This window comes from Oncorhynchus mykiss, chromosome 8 (genome assembly GCF_057628025.1).
Source record: "Oncorhynchus mykiss isolate SJ-2025 chromosome 8, ASM5762802v1, whole genome shotgun sequence".
NCBI lineage: Eukaryota > Metazoa > Chordata > Actinopteri > Salmoniformes > Salmonidae > Oncorhynchus > Oncorhynchus mykiss.
In genome coordinates this window covers 8,751,480-8,775,808 of record NC_143029.1, presented here as the reverse complement: position 1 = coordinate 8,775,808, position 24,329 = coordinate 8,751,480, and the positions used below count along the sequence as shown (strand labels likewise).

The window sequence follows — 24,329 nt, the reverse complement described above, 5'->3', positions numbered from 1 at the left end:
GAGTTCTTTAGTGAGCTAATCACCGTGTTCACCTTTGACTCAGAAACCTCGCTTATGATGAAGACAGGTTGAGTGTCATTTACTAGCACTGAGCCCAGGAAACCAGTGGAGTGGTTCTGTGTCAGTACCCTGACAGAGTCAATAAAGCAGGAATTGAAGGCGATTGCTATTTCGACTGCATCCTGTGTTAGATTGTTATTCACCATGATTTCTAGTCTTTTTGCAGTGTTACTATGGTCTTTCCCTGTTAACTTTTTTAGATTCTCCCAGATCAATTTAGAATTTCCCTTTGCTTCACCAATTATGTTAGTAAAAAAGTTTGCCTTGGCCTGTCTGATTTCTTTCATCACCTTATTTCTAAACATGGTAAACCTACGTCTGTCATGCTCTAATTTGGATCTTAGGGCTATTTTTAGAGCATAATCTCGTTCTTTCATCAGTTTCCAGATTTCTCCATTTAGCCAAGGAAGAGTGCTCTTTTGGCCAGGTTTGGATTTGATTTTCTTTAGGAAACCATTTATTGTAGTCTGGATTGTGGATAGAAAAACCTGACTATCAGCTTCCACGTCTGTATAGGACAAGAGATCATTCCAGTTAATTCCCTGAATTGCGTTTTCAAAATAGCTTAATTCACTCTTAGGTATTCTTAGTTGATCCGGCTTTACATTCCAATAAGGGAAAAAGACATTTGCGGAGACAGTGTAACGTTCAGCCCAATACATTCTAGTTCATTATCACATGACCACTCAATTTGTTTACATCGGATATGTTCTTTAATGTAAATCATCACACCCCCTCCCTCCTCTTCCTCCAATCCTGTCTCTCCTGAAGACATTGTGGCCAATCACAATCACAGCAGCATATGGAGATGTTTTATGGAGCCAGGGCTCTGAGAGGCAGAGGAAGTCAAGGTTGGAGTCTGTGAGTAGATGTTAAATTTGATCACTTTTTGGAATGACACTACGAATGTTCAAGTGCCCCCCTAGTAGTCCCTTGGGTTTAGCTCGTGGGTCCCAGATGACTCGAGATGGATTGACACATTGAAAAAAGTTACATTTTCTGTGTTTTCTGGCGGTTGGGTTTCGTTTTGATTAGGGGCAGTTCGGTAACGCAATTAACAATCCCCCCCGCCTGCACTGGATGCGGGGAACTAATTAAAACAGCTTGCGTACCAGAAGCAGAGTCAGTGATCGCATATAGCGACTTGAGTATGTTTGAAGAGTCAAAATCTATCCTGGAGCCGGGTGAGTCGAGAGAAACCATGGGACCATAGCACTCACCCACTTCCACAGCGGCGACAATCAGTGGACGAGGCCATCCACCGCTCTCCACTCCGATGCGTATCGCTGGCTCGGTGATGTTAGGCCCAGGATTGAGTTGCACATCCCCAGAGAGTAGGAGGGTAGTGAACAGGTAGTTTAAAAGTTTCTGATAAGTGTTGGACCTGTGTTTGTTACGCCTAAGTGGTTCAGTGGAATAGGGAGCGAGGATTGACTTGGCCATTATTCAGAACATTATGGTATGCTGTGTACTGTCCGCTCCAGTGGAACGGTGAACCAATGTGTTTGGTGTTGGTATTCCCTGGTAGTAGACTGATAGTGTCATCCCAGCAAAGACACACTGAGATTATCAGTAGAGCAGCTACATAACTGACAACCATGGCAGAGTACTGGAGATAAAACACATAATTGCGCTTTAACTCTTTGCCTGAGTTACTTAGCTGGGGTCGAAGTACACCTGATGTTTTAGATAAAATTACAGCATTCGTATGAGAAGCTTCAGTATACAGTATATGTTCAGTATACATCTGATTTATTTTACTCCACATATATTGTATTTGTAGGATAATAAGATAACTGACAAATGTCCCACTGGGCCAAAACTGCTTGAATCAACGTTGTTTCCATATAATTAAAAAACAGAAATGAAATGTGACGTTGAATTAACATGGAAAACTGATTGGGTTTGGAAAAAGTCATCAATGTGAGGGATTTTTATTTATTTATCACCCAACGCTTAACCGACATCCAAAGACATTTATTGTTGACAACTCAAACAAATGTAAATTAAAACCAGACGCTGACATGACGTCTGTACCCAGTGGGATGGAGTTGTCCATACTTAGGGAACTTTAGGAAAAAGGACCCCAGGATGTGGTTGTTAGGGGATATAACCTTGTTAAATATCAACTGCCACGACAACAAAAAAATATTTGTTTTTTTTTTGCTGCTACTGCAGGTAAAATGTACATCTTATCAAAATGGAAATTAAAACATGCTCTCTCAACATGACAATGATGGAACTAGGTGATGTCATATTCAGTGATCAGTGATAAGTGTGAACGTCGGAGTGGGCGGGATCAGTGATAAGCGTGAACATCGAGGTGGGCGGGATCAGTGATAAGTGTGAACGTCGGGGTGGGCGGGATCAGTGATAAGCGTGAACATCGAGGTGGGCGGGATCAGTGATAAGTGTGAACGTCGGAGTGGGCGGGATCAGTGATAAGCGTGAACATCGAGGTGGGCGGGATCAGTGATAAGCGTGAACATCGAGGTGGGCGGGATCAGTGATAAGTGTGAACGTCGGAGTGGGCAGGATCAGTGATAAGCGTGAACATCGAGGTGGGCGGGATCAGTGATAAGCGTGAACATCGAGGTGGGCGGGATCAGTGATAAGTGTGAACGTCGGAGTGGGCGGGATCAGTGATAAGCGCGAACATCGAGGTGGGCGGGATCAGTGATAAGCGTGAACATCGAGGTGGGCGGGATCAGTGATAAGCGTGAACATCGAGGTGGGCGGGATCAGTGATAAGCGTGAACATCGAGGTGGGCGGGATCAGTGATAAGCGTGAACATCGAGGTGGGCGGGATCAGTGATAAGCGTGAACATCGAGGTGGGCGGGATCAGTGATAAGTGTGAACGTCGGAGTGGGCGGGATCAGTGATAAGCGTGAACATCGAGGTGGGCGGGATCAGTGATAAGCGTGAACATCGAGGTGGGCGGGATCAGTGATAAGCGTGAACATCGAGGTGGGCGGGATCAGTGATAAGCGCGAACATCAAGGTGGGCGGGATCAGTGATAAGTGTGAACATCAAGGTGGGCGGGATCAGTGATAAGCGTGAACATCGAGGTGGGCGGGATCAGTGATAAGTGTGAACATCAAGGTGGGCGGGATCAGTCATAAGTGTGAACATCAAGGTGGGCGGGATCAGTGATAAGCGTGAACATCGAGGTGGGCGGGATCAGTGATAAGCGTGAACATTGAGGTGGGCGGGATCAGTGATAAGTGTGAACATCAAGGTGGGCGGGATCAGTGATAAGCGTGAACATCGAGGTGGGCGGGATCAGTCATAAGTGTGAACATCAAGGTGGGCGGGATCAGTGATAAGCGTGAACATCGAGGTGGGCGGGATCAGTGATAAGCGTGAACATTGAGGTGGGCGGGATCAGTGATAAGTGTGAACATCAAGGTGGGCGGGATCAGTGATAAGCGTGAACATCGAGGTGGGCGGGATCAGTGATAAGTGTGAACATCGAGGTGGGCGGGATCAGTGATAAGTGTGAACATCAAGGTGGGCGGGATCAGTGATAAGCGTGAACATCAGGGTGGGATCAGTGGTTGGTCTGTATTTTGCAAAGTAAAAAACAACTTTACTATGGTGATTACAGTGTAAAAATGGAAGAGCTTTGTTACCTTGTAGAAGAAAAATACAACTTTGGGGAAATTAACATTTGATTGATTGATTGATAGTTAGATGTAACACCTACTTGTCCTGTATCTGTATCCTGGTCCAGTACAGAGGCTTCATGGGACAGGCTGGTTCCACAGCAGGCTTCCTGTGGGGTTTATCCACCAACACACCTGGAGGGGGAGGGGGAACACAGCCTGGTGGAGGTGGAGGGGGTGGAGGGCTGCAGCCTGGTGGAGGTGGAGGGGGTTGAGGGTTGCAACCTGGTGGAGAGGTTGGAGGAGGGCCGTCAAGTCCCTGGGTCTGTTTTGGGAAAGGAGGGGGGGGAGGTGGAGGAGGGAGAAGGGGGGAAGAAGAGGGAGAAGAGGGAGAGGTAGCCTGTCCAGACAGATTTAGACTGATAGAAGCCAGGCCCAGTCTCTTAGGCACGTTGAGGGGGGGTTGGGGGCCCAGCCTGACACCTCCCTCCTCATCCTCAGGGGTTCTGATAAAGGTTTGACGGTCCGTCTGGACGCACACGTTGTGGACGGTCCGTTGTGAGAGGTCATCTCCCGTGGATACGGCAACGTCTCGGAGGTCTCCACGACGGTGGTGCGCACCCAGGGCCAGGTCGCTCTGTAGCCGGGCCAGGTTGCACTCCAGGTGGAATACACGCTCCTCATTGTCCCCTCTCACCTGGCGCAGCTGCTTTCCAAAGTCCTCCTGCAGTTAAGGTTAGGGTTGTATTAGGGTTGTGTTGGAGGTTAGGGTTGTGTTAGGGTTAGGGTTGTGTTATGGTTAGGGTTGTGTTAGGGTTAGGGTTGTGTTTGGGTTAGGGTTGTGTTAGGGTTAGGGTTGTGTTTGGTTTGTGTTGGGGTTAGGGTTGTGTTAGAGTTGTGTTAGGGTTGTGTTGGGATTAGGGTTGTGTTGGGGTTAGGGTTGTGTTGGAGTTAAGGTTGTGTTAGGGTTAGGGTTGTGTTTGGGTTGTGTTGGTGTTAGGGTTGTGTTAGGGTTAGGGTTGTGTTGGGGTTCTGTTAGGATTGTGTTAGGGTTAAGGTTGTGTTAGGGTTGTGTTATGTTTAAGGTTGTGTTAGGGTTGTGTTGGGATTAGGGTTGTGTTGGGGTTAGGGTTGTGTTGGAGTTAAGGTTGTGTTAGGGTTAGGGTTGTGTTAGGGTTGTGTTGGGGTTAGGGTTGTGTTAGGGTTAGGGTTGTGTTAGGGTTAAGGTTGTGTTAGGGTTGTGTTATGTTTAAGGTTGTGTTAGGGTTAGGAGTGTGTTAGATTTAGGGTTGTGTTAGGGTTTGGTTGTGTTAGGGTTGTGTTAGGGCTTGGGTTGTGTTAGGGTTGTGTTAGGGTTGTTAGGGTTTGGGTTGTGTTAGGGTTGTGTTGGAGTTGTGTTAGGGTTTGGGTTGTGTTAGGGTTGTGTTAGGTTTAGGGTTGTGTTAGGGTTTGGGTTGTGTTAGGAGTGTGTTAGGTTTAGGGTTCTGTTAGGGTTGTGTTAGGAGTGTGTTAGGTTTAGGGTTGTGTTAGGAGTGTGTTAGGAGTGTGTTAGAAGTGTGTCAGGTTTAGGGTTGTGTTAGGAGTGTGTTACGTTTAGGGTTGTGTTAGGGTCGTGTTAGGAGTGTGTTAGGTTTAGGGTTGTGTTAGGGTTAGGTAACTAATGTTTGTCTTTTATGTAAAGGAAGAGGAAAAACAGCTGTAGGACCTCCAGGTCTGTAAATCTGTGTCTGGGTCGCAGTTAGCAAAGGAGATGTAGTACTGTGCTTTACTGACCTGTAGTACTGTGCTCTACTGACCTGTAGTACTGTGCTTCACTGACCTGTAGTACTGTGCTTTACTGACCTGTAGTACTGTGCTCTACTGACCTGTAGTACTGTGCTCTACTGACCTGTAGTACTGTGCTTCACTGACCTGTAGTACTGTGCTTCACTGACCTGTAGTACTGTGCTTTACTGACCTGTAGTACTGTGCTCTACTGACCTGTAGTACTGTGCTCTACTGACCTGTAGCACTGTGCTCTACTGACCTGTAGTACTGTGCTTCACTGACCTGTAGTACTGTGCTTCACTGACCTGTAGTACTGTGCTTCACTGACCTGTAGTACTGTGCTCTACTGATCTGTAGTACTGTGCTTCACTGACCTGTAGTACTGTGCTCTACTGACCTGTAGTACTGTGCTTCACTGACCTGTAGTACTGTGCTTCACTGACCTGTAGTACTGTACTTCACTGACCTGTAGTACTGTGCTTTACTGACCTGTAGTACTGTGCTCTACTGACCTGTATCTTCTCCATCTCCTCGTTGCATTCTCTCTTCAGCTGCAGGAGGGCTGCCTGGTGTTCTGGAGGACAAGCAGACCGTGATGAAATATACAACTGAACCACAAGGCTAAGTCTGTATAATCAAAAAATACATTTCCATATGGTTACCGTACATTTTATATGTGTTCTCCTAAAGATTCTCATGACTATAACTATTTATAGATGTACACTGCCAGTCAATAGTTTGGACACACCTACTCATTCAAGGGTTTTTCTTTATTTTTACTATTTTCTACATTGTAGAATAATAGTGAGGACATCAATTCTATGAAACAACACATATGGAATCACGTAGTAACCAAAACAGTGTTAAACAAATGAAATATATTTTAGATTCTTCAAAGTAGCCACCCTTTGCGTTGATGACAGCTTTGCACAATCTTGTCATTCTCTCAACCAGTTCATGAGGTAGTCACCTGGAATGCATCTCAATTAACAGGTGTGCCTTGTTAATTTGTGGAATTAATTTTCTTCTTAATGCGTTTGAGCCCATATTATGGCAAGAACAGCTCAAATAAGCAAAGAGAAATTACAATCCATCATTACTTTAAGACATGACATGGGACGGCAGGGTAGCCTAGTGCTTAGAGCGTTGGACTAGTAACTGGAAGGTTGCAAGTTCAAATCCCCAAGCTGACAAGGTACAAATCTGTCGTTCTGTCCACTGTCCCTAGGCCGTCATTGAAAATAAGAATTTGTTCTTAACTGACTTGCCTAGTTAAATAAAAGTTAAATAAAAATGAAGGTCAGTCAATCTGTAAAATGTCAAGATCTTTGAAAGTTTCTTCAAGTGCTGTCGCAAGAACCATCAAGTGCTCTGAGGAAACTGGCTCTCATGGTTCTTACCGCCGTGTCTTTGTGAGATGCAAAGGAGGTGAATGGATGATTGTGTTGGGGTGCTTTGCTGGTGACACTGTTTGAGCTTAGTGGCAATATCATTTGTTTTTCAACAGGACAATGAACCAACACACCTCCAGGCTGTGTAAAGGCTATTTGACCAAGAAGGAGAAGGAGAGTGATGCATCAGTACAAATAGAGAAAAACCCTTGAATGAGTAGGTGTGTCCAAACTATTGACTGGTACTGTGTATTTCTATGATAATCAGCTGGTGCCTGTGTGAGCACAAGGAGTGGCCCCTGCCAAACACACCTGATGTGTTATCGGATGGATAAGAATTTAAGAAGTGAACGTAACAGTTCCTGGCACCACAGCACACACAGCCCTGTCCCAAAACAATGCCCTTGTGACATCAGTCGTCTAGAGACCAGGCAGCCTTCTGCTGTGGACAATCACAGGGACAGGGTGGAGGATTGTTGACCTTCCCATTTGTATAGTATGACTATTTACCTTCCCGTTAGACCATGGGATTTTACATTTACTACAGAGAACATTGACTCTCTCTCTCAATTTCACTCTCACTCTCTCTCTCTACCTATCCACTGTTCTGTCTCTATTGCATACTGTAACTTTCAGACGGGGTTAATTTAATTTATATTCCAGCCAATTTAGGAAGTACATTGAAATTCCAATTATTTTCAATGAGGCAAATGTGGAATTGGAATTGACTGTAATAAAAATGGAATTTAACCCATAGAGCTCAGTTAGTCACAGCTAAGAGCTGGCCTGGCTGGCTGCATCGGTCAAGGCCACTGGCTGAATCCTAACTTGAGACCTGTACAAGGAACTTGAATTTTCATGCAACTCTCTCTGACATCATTAAATATGTTATATAATCAGAGGTATCTCACACGCATACCTCAAGTTAGCGTAGGGTTCCACCCATAGTGGATATTTGTTTACTATACGTTGCTTTTTGTCCTTTAGGACCTTACCGGCTTCTGTGTATTTCAGTCCCACTTTCTCCTCCTTAGTTGGGGGCCAGATGGCCTGCAGACGGCCTGGGGTGGACCGGTCCTCTCCATCACCTGGGGTCGACGCCCGCGACTGGTGGGCAGAGCCACAATATTTTTAAAAAAATAATTCAAGACAGTCTATATTTCAGGCATTAAGCACTTAACACATAAATGAATGTCCCAGCAAACTATGAAAGTTCCTACGACATTAGGGAACTCTTCAACAACGACAAAATAACGTTCCAACTGGATTACCCCATTGACTCATATCAGACGATAGAGAGAAATGATGGTCAGATCAAGACAACATACTTTTGAATCAGTTTTCTTTTCAGGAGTCTTGAAGGTTCTCTCAAAGATCCAGGCCTTCCGCTTCACTGCATCCTGGTCCCGCCTCAGGGGCCTGGGGACGAAAAAGGCCTTGAACTCATCAAATGCCACCTCCGCCCTGGAGGGAGGCTTCTGAGGTTCCTTGGGTTCCTTAGTTTCTAGAGTCTCAGAAGGTTCTGAAGATTCCGGAGGCTTTATCACAGACCGTCCTTCAGTCTTCTCTTTCTCTGTTTCCTGCTCTGTCTTTTCTGTCTCTGTATCCTTCTCTGTCTTCTCTTTCACCTCCCTCTCTTCCTCAGGTTCATCGCTGAATTCTTTAGACTCTTCTGACGGCTCGGACTCCTTCCTCTCCTCTCCTGTAGACTCCCTCATCTCTTCTCCTGTAGACTCCTTACTCTCCTCTCCTGTAGACTCCCTCATCTCCTCTCCTGTAGACTCCCTCGTTTCCTCTCCTGTAGACTCCTTACTCTCCTCTCCTGTAGACTCCTTCATCTTACTGTTGTCATCCTTCTCCATGTTCAGGAACTGGGAGAGCTGGTCCAAGAAAGTCCCCTGCCTCCTGCGAACCGTCTTCTGCTCTCTCCTCACAGGCTTGTTCACACCCAGGTCTGATGGTGATGGTGGTTTGATCAGGGCCACTATGTCCTGATCCGACCCTGCCGCTCCCTTCTTTAGGGTCCTCAAACCACTGAAGAGGGCAGGCAGCTGGAGGGGCTTCTCCACCGGGGAACCGAGGGAGAAGGTGGCTCGGATGGAGGTGGTGCCAGGGGGAGGGCCACTGGTTGGACCTGGGGTTGAGGTTGGTCCCTGGGGACTTGTTGGGTGAGAAGGCCCGGCTGTAGACTTTGCCTCTGCAGGTGCTCTCTCTATCACTTCAGAGGACAGCATAGTTTCAGAGGGACAAGACACCACCCTGTCATTCCCAGTATCGGTCTCTCCTGTCTCCACTACTGCCCCAGTGATACTGTCTGAATCTGAGTGTGGGTAGGTCTCCCCTCTCACCTTCACCTCAATGCTAGACCCACATCCTGGCACCTCAGTCTGTCCTGTAGTACCAACAACAGTCTCTGTTTCAGCGACTGTATGCTGCTGCTCCTCAGAAACAGGTTCAGTCCTGATCATGGTTAGAATCACAGTTGTGTTGTTTGAAGATGGTGTTCCACTGGTGTCAGGTTTACCTGCTCTTACTGCAGTAGGGTTAGCAAGGTCTCTGGTCAAATCATCATCAGGTGTTGGTAAGTCTTGAGGTTTCTCAGCTCTTACTGCAGTAGGGTTAGCAAGGACTCTGGTCAAATCATCATCAGGTGTCGGTAAGTCTTGAGGTTTACCAGCTCTTACTGCAGTAGGGTTAGCAAGGTCTCTGGTCAAATCATCATCAGGTGTTGGTAAGTCTTGAGGTTTCTCAGCTCTTACTGCAGTAGGGTTAGCAAGGTCTCTGGTCAAATCATCATCAGGTGTCGGTAAGTCTTGAGGTTTACCAGCTCTTACTGCAGTAGGGTTAGCAAGGTCTCTGGTCAAATCATCATCAGGTGTTGGTAAGTCTTGGATTTGCTTATCATCTGTACATGTTTCCTGTGTACTGCTGCTTGCTGGATTGGTTTCACTGTCTGTTAACCAGGTCAGTATGTTGTGCTTGTCTGTAAATTCATCTGTGTTGTTGCGAACATCCTTTGCGTTGTATTTGTCATCATTGTTAGTGATTTCATCACTTTTTAACATATCTTGATGAATTTTGTCTGTGGATCTGTACAGACGTTGCTGGTCAGTTGTCTCTGACTGGTCTGTACTGGGACAGTCAGTGTCTACGTCCTGATTGGTGCTGCCTGAGGCACACTGTGTGTCTGTGTCTATAGGCTCCTCCATACTGCAGTCTTCTGATGCTCCACTGTTCCTATGTTTGTCTATGGACACTCTCAGTTCATTTTTTAAAGAATCCATTGGCCCCACATATCCTTGTAAGTGAGATGTCCTTTCTGGAATGCAGCCATCCGATTGGTCTGTTGACCCACCATATCCTTGTAAATGGGTCTTCTTATCTGCGATGTAGTCTTTTGACTGGACAATATATTTACCATTTGCATCTTCCTCCTCTAAGTCCATGATGTCACTCTGTGCTTCTGGAATCCATTGAGTCAGACCTCCATTCCTGTCACAATCCACAGAACAGCTAGTCCCTTGTGGCATCCCATCGACAGACTCCAATTCCCTGCAGCCCTCTGTTCCAAATACTTCCTCTCTCTCATTGGTCCGTACAACTGTGGTGGGGGTGGTGGATTCTCCATTCTTCTGCACCACACCTACTGCACTTGAAACCCCTGCTCTCCTCTCATTTCCATTGACTTCAACAGATGTTCCATGACTGCTGTTGACGTTCCCGGGAGAAGTGTCTGTCTCTTCAGAGAGAGTCCGGAAGAACTTCAGGACCGGCGTCTCGACATCAGGCCGCTGGAACTCGGAGCGGTCGGAGCGGTTGAATATGGTGGAGTTGGAAGAGGCCTTCCCCTGAGCAGCAGCAGTGTTGCCGTTAGCATTCATGTTTACTCCATCCATGTTTGAGATCTTTATCCAGGTCTAAATCATCAAAAAATAAATCATAACATCTAATAGGATTCCGTTCCAAAGCAGATCCAGTGATCGCCCCACACACCGTTCACTTTAATGTACTTGAATCTGTCTCTAATCCAGGTAATGCTGTGTTAGTCCAACACAATGTGGCCATTCAGTGTTGACAGGAAACAGTACATCTGTACACCTCTCCAGAAACACATTCTGTGTCTGCTCCAGAGGAAAATAACTAAGGCATCTAAATCCAACTATTAAAAAAAGAAATATTCAAACTGATTCTTCTCTTTTTTTGTAGCCACTGTAACAGCTGATGGAAGTTTGAGTAGTTATATTCTTTGAAAAGTTCCAAAAGCTGAAGGTGTTGATGGGGATACCATATGCCACCAGAATGTTTTGTGAGGAAGAAACATCAGCATGGAAAAAATAACCAGAAGTGGTACTTAGTCATGCAGTGAGTTACCAGTATTGTTTGCAACACATTCATGAGCTCTATCATTTAGCTTTAATAAAAACTCTATCACCAGTCTCATCTTCTCTGTTCAGATCCCCGTCTTCTGTTCAGATCCCTGTCTTCTGTTCAGATCCCTGTCTTCTGTTCAGATCCCTGTCTTCTGTTCAGATCCCCGTCTTCTGTTCAGAACCCTGTCTTCTGTTCAGATCCATGTCTTCTGTTCAGATCCCTGTCTTCTGTTCAGATCCCTGTCTTCTGTTCAGAACCCTCTAGCTTTTTCTCCAACTAGACTGTAGCAGACCTCATCCAACTCTCCAGCTTTGTTACCTTCTCTCTTCACTGAAGACAGTCTGTCAGCAGCAGCCACAGTATCAAACAGTTGGTCTGGTTCTCTCCTCCACAACCGACCCTGACGCTTCTCCTCCTTCCTTCTCTCACTAAAAAACAATCCTTCCCTGCAGTAGACTTTAGCAGTCCTCCCCTTCCAACGCTCCAGCCTCTCCTTTCCTTCCCTCTTCACTGAAGACTCTGTCCACAACAGTAGTAGCCACAGTGTTTTAAGGGAATCAGACTACACCCTAAGAGCTCCCCTTTGGAGTGGTGTCCACCCAGACAACAGTACAACACAGAACACCACACCCAGATTGACGTGCTGACTGATTGTAGGTTAAACAGGGTTGATGCAGTAGGATCTGGAGTAGGATATGTACTCTGGTAAGCTATTCTATTCAACTTCCGTTGTACCCCTTCAAGCATGGCTGGATCTAACACACCTCCACTTTGTTCCTCAATTCGTCGACAAAGCTTAATTAGACTGTGAAGTAGAGAGAGAATTCCTTCTCCCAAAACTCAGGAGTGGTAGCCTATTAAAAAAAGTAGATTTGGAGGTCTCCAATCTCTCTTGTGAACTGACTGACCAACACAACAGTAATCAGCTGCTTAGTCAGTTCAATCTTATTGTTCAATCTTATTTACATAGAAAGTTACTGTTGTTTTCTTACATGGTAATATAAAGGTATAAAGGAGTTATGAACAGAAACGTTTTAGAGCTATGTGAAACAGACACAATCAATTACAAGGTACCTATATTATGGTAGGAATGGGAAGGTAGCCTAGCGGTTAGCGCATTGGGTCAGCGACCCGAAAAGGAGCTGGTTTGAACACCAGAGATGACAAGGTGAAAAATGTATATGTTGTGCACTTGCGCAAGACACACACAGTCTAATCGCTCACGTAAGTCACTCTGGATAAGAACGTCCAAAATGTAATAGTTGTCCTTTGTGCTTGGAAAAAGCACCTAGTTTCCATGACTCTATACATTTCACTTCTCATACTTGTTTGATTTGTCATGCTATCGCCACATGGTGTATTTACAGGCCAAATTCATACAGTGTCAAGTATATAACTTGGGTTGAGACTTACAGTATAGTCTCTAAGGCTGCTGCCTAACCCAGACTGCAGTACTGCTGATGATTAGGCTTTAAATGACATTTTAGTCATTTAGCAGATTGCAGATCATCTCTGTGATTCGTATCAATAACCTTTTGGTTGTTGGTCCAACACTGTTAACCACTAAGCTACCTTAGTCATAAGGGATTAAAATGGAAGGAAAGAGGTTTTATGGTTCAAAGTTGATGAGTCACACGGTGTGTGTGTGTTAGTAGATCTTTGACTATTGCTAAAATCTTGGTGCAGATTTTCAGGCTGTTTTAATAACCAGCAAAACTCCAAACCTAACAAACATTGTAGTCTACTACACATTACGTAGCATTTAAAGATCATTAGTTACTCTAGAAACAGACATGGACATTGAGAGATTAACTGGGATACTTGGTGTGCCCGGTATAGAGCAGGCCAACAACACCCCGCCCTGCTTAAACAGTCAGACCAGGCGCCTGTCATTGGGTAGCTGCTAGAAAAGATAGCTGGTGGCTAGCAGAAATCCACACACACACACCAACTATTCATCGGTGGTGCGGTTAATGAGTTCTATCTCTCATAGCCTGGTTCCTCTCTAGGTTTCTTCCTAGGTTTTGGCCTTTCTAGGGAGTTGTTCCTAGCCACCGTGCTTCTACACCTGCATTGCTTGCTGTTTGGGGGTTTTAGGCTGGGTTTCTGTACAGCACTTTGAGATATCAGCTGATGTACGAAGGGCTATATAAATACATTTGATTTGATCTCGTTAGTTCACACACATCACCTAAAATAATACATAAATAATTCTAATGAAATAAATCCCTTTTAGATGTAATAGGATTTCCATTACTAATAGTTACTATCACTCACCACATACGAAGAGTTTCTTTCCAAAACGCTAAATATTCATTTTTAGAAATGTTGTAAAGTTATATTTTATTGTTTAACATCTAATCATGAGGTTGTTCAATGACAGACATGTCAGACATTAGGAAAGTATTCAGATCCCATCCCTTTATTCACATTATTATTATTTTTATTTTTTTGAATTTGACCCCTTTTTCTCCCCAATTTCATAGTATCCAATTGTTGTAGTAGCTACTATCTTGTCTCATCGCTACAACTCCCGTACGGGCTCGGCACATCCAACCCGGAAGCCAGCCGCACCAATGCGCCGGAGGAAACACCGTGCACCTGGCCACCTTGGTTAGCGTACACTGCGCCCAGCCCGCCACAGGAGTCGCTGGTGCGCGATGAGACAAGGACGCCCCTACCGACCAAGCCCTCCCTATCCCGGGCTAGGCCAATTGTGCGTCGCCCCATGGACCTCCCGGTCGCGGCCGGTTACGACAGAGCCTGGGCGCGAGCTGGCGCTGCAGTACAGCGCCCTTAACCACTGCGCCACCCGGGAGGCCCCCCTTTATTCACATTTTGTTACGTTACAGCCTAACCTAAAAAAATTCTAAAAACCTGTTTTTTGATTTGTCGTGATGCCGCATTGTGTGTAGATTGATGAATAGAATAAGGTTCTAAAATTTGATTCAATTGTTATTTCCCCTCATCAATCTACACACAATACAGCATCACGACAAATCAAAAACAGGTTTTTAGAAATTTTTTGAACGTTTTAGAAATTTACAGCCTCAAGTCTTCTTGGGGATGACGCTACAAGCTTGGCACACCTGTATTTGGGGAGTTTCACCCATTCTTCTCTGCAGATCCTCTCAAGCTCTGTCAGGTTGGATGGGGAGCGTCGCTGAACAGCTATTTTCAGGTCTCTCCAGAGATGTTCGATCGGGTTCAAGTCGGGGCTCTGGCTGGGCCACTCAAGGACATTCAGAGGCTTGTCCCGAAGCCACTCCTGCATTGTCTTGGCTATGTGCTTAGGGGCGTTGTCCTGTTGGAATGTGAACCTTCGCCCCAGTCTGAGGTCCTGAGCGCTATGGAGCAGGTTTTCATGAAGGATCTCTCTGTATTTTGCTCTATTCATCTTTCCGTTGATCCTGACTAGTCTCCCAGTCTCTCCTGCTGAAAAACATCACCACAGCATGATACTGCCACTACCATGCTTCACCTTAGGGATGGTGCTCCAGATGTGACGCTTGGCATTCAGGCCAAAATGTTAAATCTTGGTTTAATCAGACCAGAGAATTTGGTTTCTCATGGTCTGAGAGTCCGCCACACTCTCTGGGAAATAAGTAGTACTAATAGGTTTTACACAGTCTAATGTAACAAATAACTTTAATAAATAACGATACAAGTCATACATTTGTGATATCAATATCTGATTTAAAAAAAAAATGTTTTATATGAGATCGGGGGGCCGATTGGCCATCTGGCAATTCTGGCAAATGCCATATGGGCTGGACAATTTGGATTGGGTTGGCTGTTGGAAATTGACACACAGGGTGCCTATAAACACAGTCAGAGCACATTGTCACCTCAATCAAACCTTCCTTTTTTTGGGGCAGTTAAGACCATGATTTGGTCAAACAGTTAAGTGCATTATCTTCATGATTCCTGTAATGAAAGTGTCTGCCCAACCCCTCTGTCTGTTTCGCTGGGGCCTGGTGCTGGGATGAGCCAGCCACTCTCCTCTACCCCAATGTGCTCAAGAGAAGAAAGAAAAACATTTCAAAACGCAATTGCGGGAAAAACACAGCTTTGAAAGCTTCGTCCATATGAACCCTGTCTAAGAGAAGAGGATCTCATCTTTCTGTAAGTACTGTCAATATTCAGCTCAATAGAAACTATTTTACAACCAAGATATTTGATATGGCTTTGCGATATGGAACATCGCAGATGCAGAATGTGCACCAGCCAAAGTGAGGGAATATACCTATAGGTCTATAACTACTTAGAGTTAATATGTTTTGAGTTAATCAATCATTTCTGATAAAAAAAAAACACAAATGTGAAAAATTGGTGGATATAGCGTTTTGGAAATAAACTTCTTCATATGTTAGCTTTTGGCATCTGTGTCCCTAAAACAATGTGGGGCGGCAGGGTAGCCTAGTGGTTAGAGCTGACAAGGTACAAATCTGTCGTTCTACCCCTGAACAGGCAGTTAACCCACTGTTCCTAGGCCGTCATTGAAAATAAGAATTTGTTCTTTAACTTGCCTGGTTAAATAAAGGTTAAAAAAAAAATCAAGAGGGGTAATATCTACCACATCATTGACACTCACTCGCAGTGGGGAGAAAGGTGAGTCGCTGGTGATGTCATCTTCCAGAGGTGTGATCCTGAGGAAGTCGACGTGTTTGGGGCGGGAGAGAGGCCGGCAGTAGGACAGAGACTCTTCCACCTCTCTGTGCCAGATGTCCTCCTGTCTCCTCAGGGACTCGTCTCTCTGCCAGATCTCCTCCTGTCTCCCCAGGGACTCATCTCTCTGCCAGATCTCCTCCTGTCTCCCCAGTGACTCGTCTCTTTGCCAGATGTCCCCCTGTCTCTTCAGGGACTCATCTCTCTGCCAGATCTCCTCCTGTCTCCTCAGGGACTGTCTCCTCAGGGACTCGTCTCTCTTCCAGATGTCCTCCTGTCTCCTCAGGGACTCGTCTCTCTGCCAGATCTCCTCCTGTCTCCTCAGTGACTCGTCTAAAGAGAAGAGACAACCGGAACATCAGAGTTGGTAGAAGTGTATATTTGGGGTACATTTCATTTTAAATTCAGTCAATTCAGGAAATGTCTTGAAATTCAATGAATGAATGGAAAACCCATCATAGAAACCATTCCTCTTAAGCAAGGTAGAAGTTGGTATTGTGTAATGTGCTTAACAAGTCCAGTTCTACTACAGTAATGCTAATTGGCCAAGGTTGACATCACCAGTTAATACTTCAACCTTCTGTAAGGCCATATCTTTCCCTAAGTTTCCTAATGCATTTCCTAATGCAAAATAATTCATACAAATTATTTCTGACTGAGCGTAGTAACCAGGGCACTACAGCACTCACAATACTGTATGGTTCTGTATTAAAAGTTAAGCTGTGGCGCCACCTTCAGAATTAGAAGTGGAATTGCTGCCATTCTCAGCCATGACATGAGTTCTTCATGACCTTTTGAACATCAACCCAGTGGTGCAAAAACTACTCAATTGTCATACTTGAGTAAAAGTAAAGATGCCTTAATAGAAAATGACTCAAGTAAAAGTGAAAGTCACCCAGTAAAATTCTACTTAAGTAGAAGTCTAAAGGTATTTGGTTTTAAATGTACTTAAGTATGAAAAGTAAATGTAATTTCGCACACCAATGTTTTTTTAATTTTTTAAATTTTTTTAATGGTTGGCCAGTGGCACACATCATTTACTAATAAAGCATTTGTGTTTAGCGAATCTGCCAGATCAGGCAGTAGGGATGACCAGGGATGTTCTCTGTTTAGTGAGTCCACCATATCAGCGACAGTAGGGATGACCAGGGATGTTCTCTGTTTAGTGAGTCCTCCAGATCAGAGGCAGTAGGGATGACCAGGGATGTTCTCTGTTTAGTGAGTCTGCCAGATCAGAGACAGTAGGGATGACCAGGGATGTTCTCTGTTTAGTGAGTCCACCAGATCAGAGGCAGTAGGGATGACCAGGGATGTTCTCTGTTTAGTGAGTCCTCCAGATCAGAGGCAGTAGGGATGACCAGGGATGTTCTCTGTTTAGTGAGTCCTCCAGATCAGAGGCAGTAGGGATGACCAGGGATGTTCTCTGTTTAGTGAGTCTGCCAGATCAGAGACAGTAGGGATGACCAGGGATGTTCTCTGTTTAGTGAGTCCACCAGATCAGAGGCAGTAGGGATGACCAGGGATGTTCTCTGTTTAGTGAGTCTGCCAGATCAGAGACAGTAGGGATGACCAGGGATGTTCTCTGTTTAGTGAGTCTGCCAGATCAGAGACAGTAGGGATGACCAGGGATGTTCTCTGTTATGTGAGTCCACCAGATCAGAGACAGTAGGGATGACCAGGGATGTTCTCTGTTTAGTGAGTCTGCCAGATCAGGCAGTAGGGATGACCAGGGATGTTCTCTGTTTAGTGAGTCCTCCAGATCAGAGGCAGTAGGGATGACCAGGGATGTTCTCTGTTATGTGAGTCCACCAGATCAGAGACAGTAGGGATGACCAGGGATGTTCTCTGTTATGTGAGTCCACCAGATCAGACACAGTAGGGATGACCAGGGATGTTCTCTGTTATGTGAGTCCACCAGATCAGAGACAGTACGGATGACCAGGGATGTTCTCTGTTATGTGAGTCCACCAGATCAGAGACAGTAGGGATGACCAGGGATGTTCTCTGTTTAGTGAGTCTGCCAGATCAGGCAGTAGGGATGACCAGGGATGTTCTCTGTTTAGTGAGTCTGCCAGATCAGGCAGTAGGGATGACCAGGGATGTTCTCTGTTTAGTGCGTCCTCCAGATCAGAGGCAGTAGGGATGACCAGGGATGTTCTCTGTTTAGTGAGTCTGCCAGATCAGGCAGTAGGGATGACCAGGGTTGTTCTCTGTTTAGTGAGTCTGCCAGATCAGGCAGTAGGGATGACCAGGGATGTTCTCTGTTTAGTGAGTCCACCAGATCAGAGACAGTAGGGATGACCAGGGATGTTCTCTGTTTAGTGAGTCTGCCAGATCAGGCAGTAGGGATGACCAGGGATGTTCTCTGTTTAGTGAGTCTGCCAGATCAGGCAGTAGGGATGACCAGGGATGTTCTCTGTTTAGTGAGTCCACCAGATCAGAGACAGTAGGGATGACCAGGGATGTTCTCTGTTTAGTGAGTCCTCCAGATCAGAGGCAGTAGGGATGACCAGGGATGTTCTCTGTTTAGTGAGTCTGCCAGATCAGGCAGTAGGGATGACCAGGGATGTTCTCTGTTTAGTGAGTCCTCCAGATCAGAGGCAGTAGGGATGACCAGGGATGTTCTCTGTTTAGTGAGTCTGCCAGATCAGGCAGTAGGGATGACCAGGGTTGTTCTCTGTTTAGTGAGTCTGCCAGATCAGGCAGTAGGGATGACCAGGAATGTTCTCTGTTTAGTGAGTCCACCAGATCAGAGACAGTAGGGATGACCAGGGATGTTCTCTGTTTAGTGAGTCTGCCAGATCAGGCAGTAGGGATGACCAGGGATGTTCTCTGTTTAGTGAGTCTGCCAGATCAGGCAGTAGGGATGACCAGGAATGTTCTCTGTTTAGTGAGTCCACCAGATCAGAGACAGTAGGGATGACCAGGGATGTTCTCTGTTTAGTGAGTCTGCCAGATCAGGCAGTAGGGATGACCAGGGATGTTCTCTGTTTAGTGAGTCTGCCAGATCAGGCAGTAGGGATGACCAGGGATGTTCTCTGTTTAGTGAGTCCACCAGATCAGAGACAGTAGGGATGACCAGGGATGTTCTCTGTTTAGTGAGTCCTCCAGATCAGAGGCAGTAGGGATGACCAGGGATGTTCTCTTGATAAGTGCGTGAATTGGACCATTTTCCTCCCCTGCTAAGCATAACAAATTTACTTTTGGGTGTCAGGAAAAATGTATGGAGTAAAAATTATATGATTTTCTTTCGGAATGTAGTGAAGTAAAAGTAAAAGTTGTCAAAAATATAAGTAGTGAAGTACAGATACTCAAAAAACACTACTTCAGTAGTACTTTAAAGTATTTTTTACTTTACCCCACTGGTAGCCCCAGCCCATATAACAGCATGGAACTGTAATCACAAGTCAAATCAGCTCATGTCCTTCATGTTAACCTGTAATGAGATGTGAATGACTGCGATACACTACTTGACCAAAAGTTTGTGGACACCTGCTCATCGAACATCTCATTCCAAAATTATGGGCATCCCACTCTTCTGGGAAGGCTTTCCACTAGATGTTGTAACATTGCTGTGGGGACCACAAGAGCATTAGTGAGATCGGGCACTGATATTGGGTGATTAGTCCTGGCTTGCAGTCGGCGTTTCAATTAATCCTAAAGGTGTTTGATGGGGTTGAGGTCAGGGCTCTTTGCAGGCCAGACAACTTCTTCCACACCGTTCTCGACAATCATTTCTGTATAGACCACGTTTTGAGCACAGGGGCTTTGTCATGCTGAAACTGGAGAGGACCTTCCCCAAACTGTTGCCACAAAGTTGGAAGCACAGAAGTATCTATAATGTCATTGTATGCTGTAGCATTACGAATCCCCTTCACTAGAGCTAAGGGGCCTAGCCCGATCCATGGAAAAACAGCCCCAGACCATTATTCCTCCTCCACCAAACTTTACAGTTGGCTCTATGCATTGGGGCAGGTAGTGTTCTCCTGGCATTCTCCAAACCCAGATTGGTCCATCGGACTGCCAGATGGTGAAGCGTGATTTATCACTCCAGAGAACACGTTTCCACTGCTCCAGAGTCTAATGGCAGCGAGCTTTACACCACTCCAGCTGACGCTTGGCATTGTGCATGGTGATCTTAGGCTCGTGTGCAGCTGCTCAGCCATGGAAACCTTTTTCCTGACAAACAGTTCTTGTGCTGACGTTGTTTCCAGAGGCAGTTTGGAGCTCGGTAGTGAGTGTTGCAACCGAGGACAGACTATTTTTACGTTCTGCGCACTTCAGCGCTCGGCGATCCCATTCTGTGAGCTTGTGTGGTCTACCACTTCACGGCTGAGCCGTTGTTGCTCCTAGACATTTCCACCTCACAATAACAGCACTTACAGTTGATCGGGGCAGCTCTAGCAGGGCCTGTTGGAAAGGTGGCATCCTATGACGTGACTGTGTGCTCGATTTTATACACCTGTCAGCAACAGTTGTGGCTGAAATAGCCGAATCCACTAATTAGAAGGGGTGTCCACATACTTTTGTATAAATATAGTGTATGTATGTGCCAGGCAGATAACAGAGGTGGTGAGGCTGTCTGGATGAAGACGTCTGGTTGGCAGGAGTACCAGGGTGATGGACACTGTGTTAATTGGTCAGCTACATCGTGGGTGTGGGTGTGGCCAATGGCCATGTGGGAGCCAAATTCACCAGACGGCTCGTCTGCACATTGCTGTTATTCAATAGGCATCGCCCAGCCAAAGAGGCAAAGAGAGACACAGAGAGATAAAGAGATAACATCCTCAATTCGTCTCTACAGGGTGTCAAAAGCATTCTACAGAGACGCTGAACCATGTTGACTCTAATGCTTCCCACGGTTGTGTCAAGTTGGCTGGTTGTTCTTTGGGTGGTGGACCATTCTTGATACACACGGGAAAGTATTGAGCGTGGAAAAACCAGCAGGTTTGCAGTTCTTGACACAAACCGGTGTGCCTGACACCTGCTACCTGCTACCATACCCTGTACAATGGTACTTACGTCTTTTGTATTTCCCATTCACCTCTGAATGACACACAATCCATCTCTCAATTGTATCAAGGCATAATAATCCTTCTTTAACCTTTAACCTCTCCACCCCTTCATCGGCACTGATTGAAGTGGATTTAACAAGAGACCTCAATAAGGGATCATAGCTTTCACCTGGTCAAGAGCAAGTGTTCTTAATGTTTTGTATAGTCAGTGTAGATCGACAGCTGCTACTTTGGCCCTGTGGTTCTGTTAGTTTTCACACGCGCGAACAGAAGATGCCGTTACCAGTAACCACCTCTTGTGCAAAAAAACTGTAATTCACTCCATTGCATAAAGATGGTGGCCCACAATGCACTTATTGTTTTGCTAAGTTCTCCATATTGTACATTTCTCTCCATTCCATTTTGTTTTTGTATGGTCATTAGCAGAGTCTACATGATCCCAATTTTAGCTTCAATATGCCGGCAATGTTTTTTTTTAATAACTCAGGGGATAGCGCTAAAACAATTACATCATATCTGAATTCTTCCACCTTTATAAACGTTCGCCATTGGAGTTTATTTCAAACTTTGGGTTGTAATGACCATTTTATTACTGTTACCACCATTGGACACCTGGCCTTTGATAACTATACCTATACCTAACTATACCTATACCTAACTATACCTAACCCTAACCCTAGCTATACCTAACCCTAACTATACCTAACCCTAACTATACCTATACCTAACTATACCTAACTAAACCTAACCCTAACTATACCTATACCTAACTATACCTATACCTAACTATACCTATACCTAACTATACCTATACCTATACCTAACTATACCTATACCTAACTATACCTATACCTAACTATACCTATACCTAACTATACCTAACCCTAACCCTAGCTATACCTAACCCTAACTATACCTATACCTAACTATACCTATACCTATACCTAACTATACCTATACCTAACTATACCTATACCTAACTATACCTATACCTAACTATACCTAACCCTAACCCTAGCTATACCTAACCCTAACTATACCTATACCTAACTATACCTATACCTAACTATACCTATACCTAACTATACCTAACCCTAACTATACCTAACTCTAACTATACCTAACCCTAACTATACCTAACCCTAACTATACCTAACCCTAACCCTAACTATACCTATACCTAACTACACCTAACCCTAACTATACCTAACCCTAACTATACCTATACCTAACTACACCTAACCCTAACTATACCTAACCCTAACTATACCTATACCTAACTATACCTAACCCAAACTATACTAACCCTAACTATACCAACCCTAACTATACCTAACCCTAACTATACCTAATCCTAACTATACCTAACCCTAACTATACCTATACCCAACTATACCTAACCCTAACTATACCTAACCCTAACTATACCTAACCCTAACCCATACCTAACCCTAACCCTAACTATACCTTTACCTAACCCTAACTATACCTATACCTAACTATACCTATACCTAACTATACCTATACCTAACTATACCTATACCTAACTATACCTATACCTATACATAACTATACCTATACCTAACTATACCTATACCTAACTATACCTAACCCTAACCCTAGCTATACCTAACCCTAACTATACCTAACCCTAACTATACCTATACCTAACTATACCTAACTAAACCTAACCCTAACTATACCTATACCTAACTATACCTATACCTAACTATACCTATACCTAACTATACCTATACCTAACTATACCTATACCTATACCTAACTATACCTATACCTAACTATACCTATACCTAACTATACCTATACCTAACTATACCTAACCCTAACCCTAGCTATACCTAACCCTAACTATACCTATACCTAACTATACCTATACCTATACCTAACTATACCTATACCTAACTATACCTATACCTAACTATACCTATACCTAACTATACCTAACCCTAACCCTAGCTATACCTAACCCTAACTATACCTATACCTAACTATACCTATACCTAACTATACCTAACCCTAACTATACCTAACTATACCTAACTCTAACTATACCTAACCCTAACTATACCTAACCCTAACTATACCTAACCCTAACTATACCTATACCTAACTACACCTAACCCTAACTATACCTAACCCTAACTATACCTATACCTAACTACACCTAACCCTAACTATACCTAACCCTAACTATACCTATACCTAACTATACCTAACCCAAACTATACTAACCCTAACTATACCAACCCTAACTATACCTAACCCTAACTATACCTAATCCTAACTATACCTAACCCTAACTATACCTATATCCAACTATACCTAACCCTAACTATACCTAACCCTAACTATACCTAACCCTAACCCATACCTAACCCTAACCCTAACTATACCTTTACCTAACCCTAACTATACCTATACCTAACTATACCTATACCTAACTATACCTATACCTAACTATACCTAACCCTAACTATACCTAACTATACCTAACTCTAACTATACCTAACCCTAACTATACCTAACCCTAACTATACCTAAACCTAACCCTAACTATACCTAACCCTAACTATACCTAACCCTAACCCTAACTATACCTATACCTAACTATACTAACCCTAACTATACCTAACCCTAACTATACCTAACCCTAACTATACCTAACTATACCTATACCTAACTATACCTATACCTAACTATACCTAACTATACCTATACCTAACTATACCTATACCTAACTATACCTAACCCTAACTATACCTAACTATACCTAACTCTAACTATACCTAACCCTAACTATACCTAACCCTAACCCTAACTATACCTATACCTAACTATACTAACCCTAACTATACCTAACCCTAACTATACCTATACCTAACTACACCTAACCCTAACTATACCTAACCCTAACTATACCTATACCTAACTATACCTAACCCTAACTATACCTAACTACACCTAACCCTAACTATACCTAACCCTAACTATACCTAACCCTAACCCTAACTATACCTAACCCTAACTCTACCTAACCCTAACCCTAACTATACCTAACCCTAACTATACCTAACCCTAACTATACCTATAAGACCTTGAAGCTCCGGCACAACCACACTGAACCATGCTGATTAACCCTAGATTGCACTCCTGACTGTTCCTTCCCATTTGAAAATACCTCAGCTTTTTTTGTTCACACAAACACTAGTCTTTAATCCTGAACCTTGGATTGACTTTGCTCACTGCACATTCTATCATGGCCTCCAGAGAGAGCTGCTGTCAGGTGCCCACTGACCCCATGCTTGAACACACGCACTCACGCACTCACACGCACAAATACACACACACACACACACACACTTCTGGTACACTAAACATGGGTAGAGAGGATTGATGGTACAGATGTAGGATCTTAATTTGAGACAGTT

At 44.4% G+C, this 24,329-nt stretch overlaps 1 protein-coding gene across 1 annotated transcript in view; it reads right to left on the bottom strand.

Moving 5' to 3' along the window:
• LOC110529313 (uncharacterized) overlaps positions 1-11,799 on the bottom strand; it is a 58,256-nt gene extending 46,457 nt beyond the window's left edge. The window contains exons 1-4 of the mRNA XM_036984665.2: positions 8,155-11,799; positions 7,822-7,933; positions 5,948-6,009; positions 3,770-4,392 (exon numbers count right to left, since the gene is read on the bottom strand). Of these exons, the coding sequence (XP_036840560.2) occupies positions 3,770-4,392; positions 5,948-6,009; positions 7,822-7,933; positions 8,155-10,722 (3,365 nt within the window). The 5' untranslated portion in view covers positions 10,723-11,799. The remainder of the gene's footprint in view (positions 1-3,769; positions 4,393-5,947; positions 6,010-7,821; positions 7,934-8,154) is intronic.
• Positions 11,800-24,329: the final 12,530 nt, after the last annotated feature.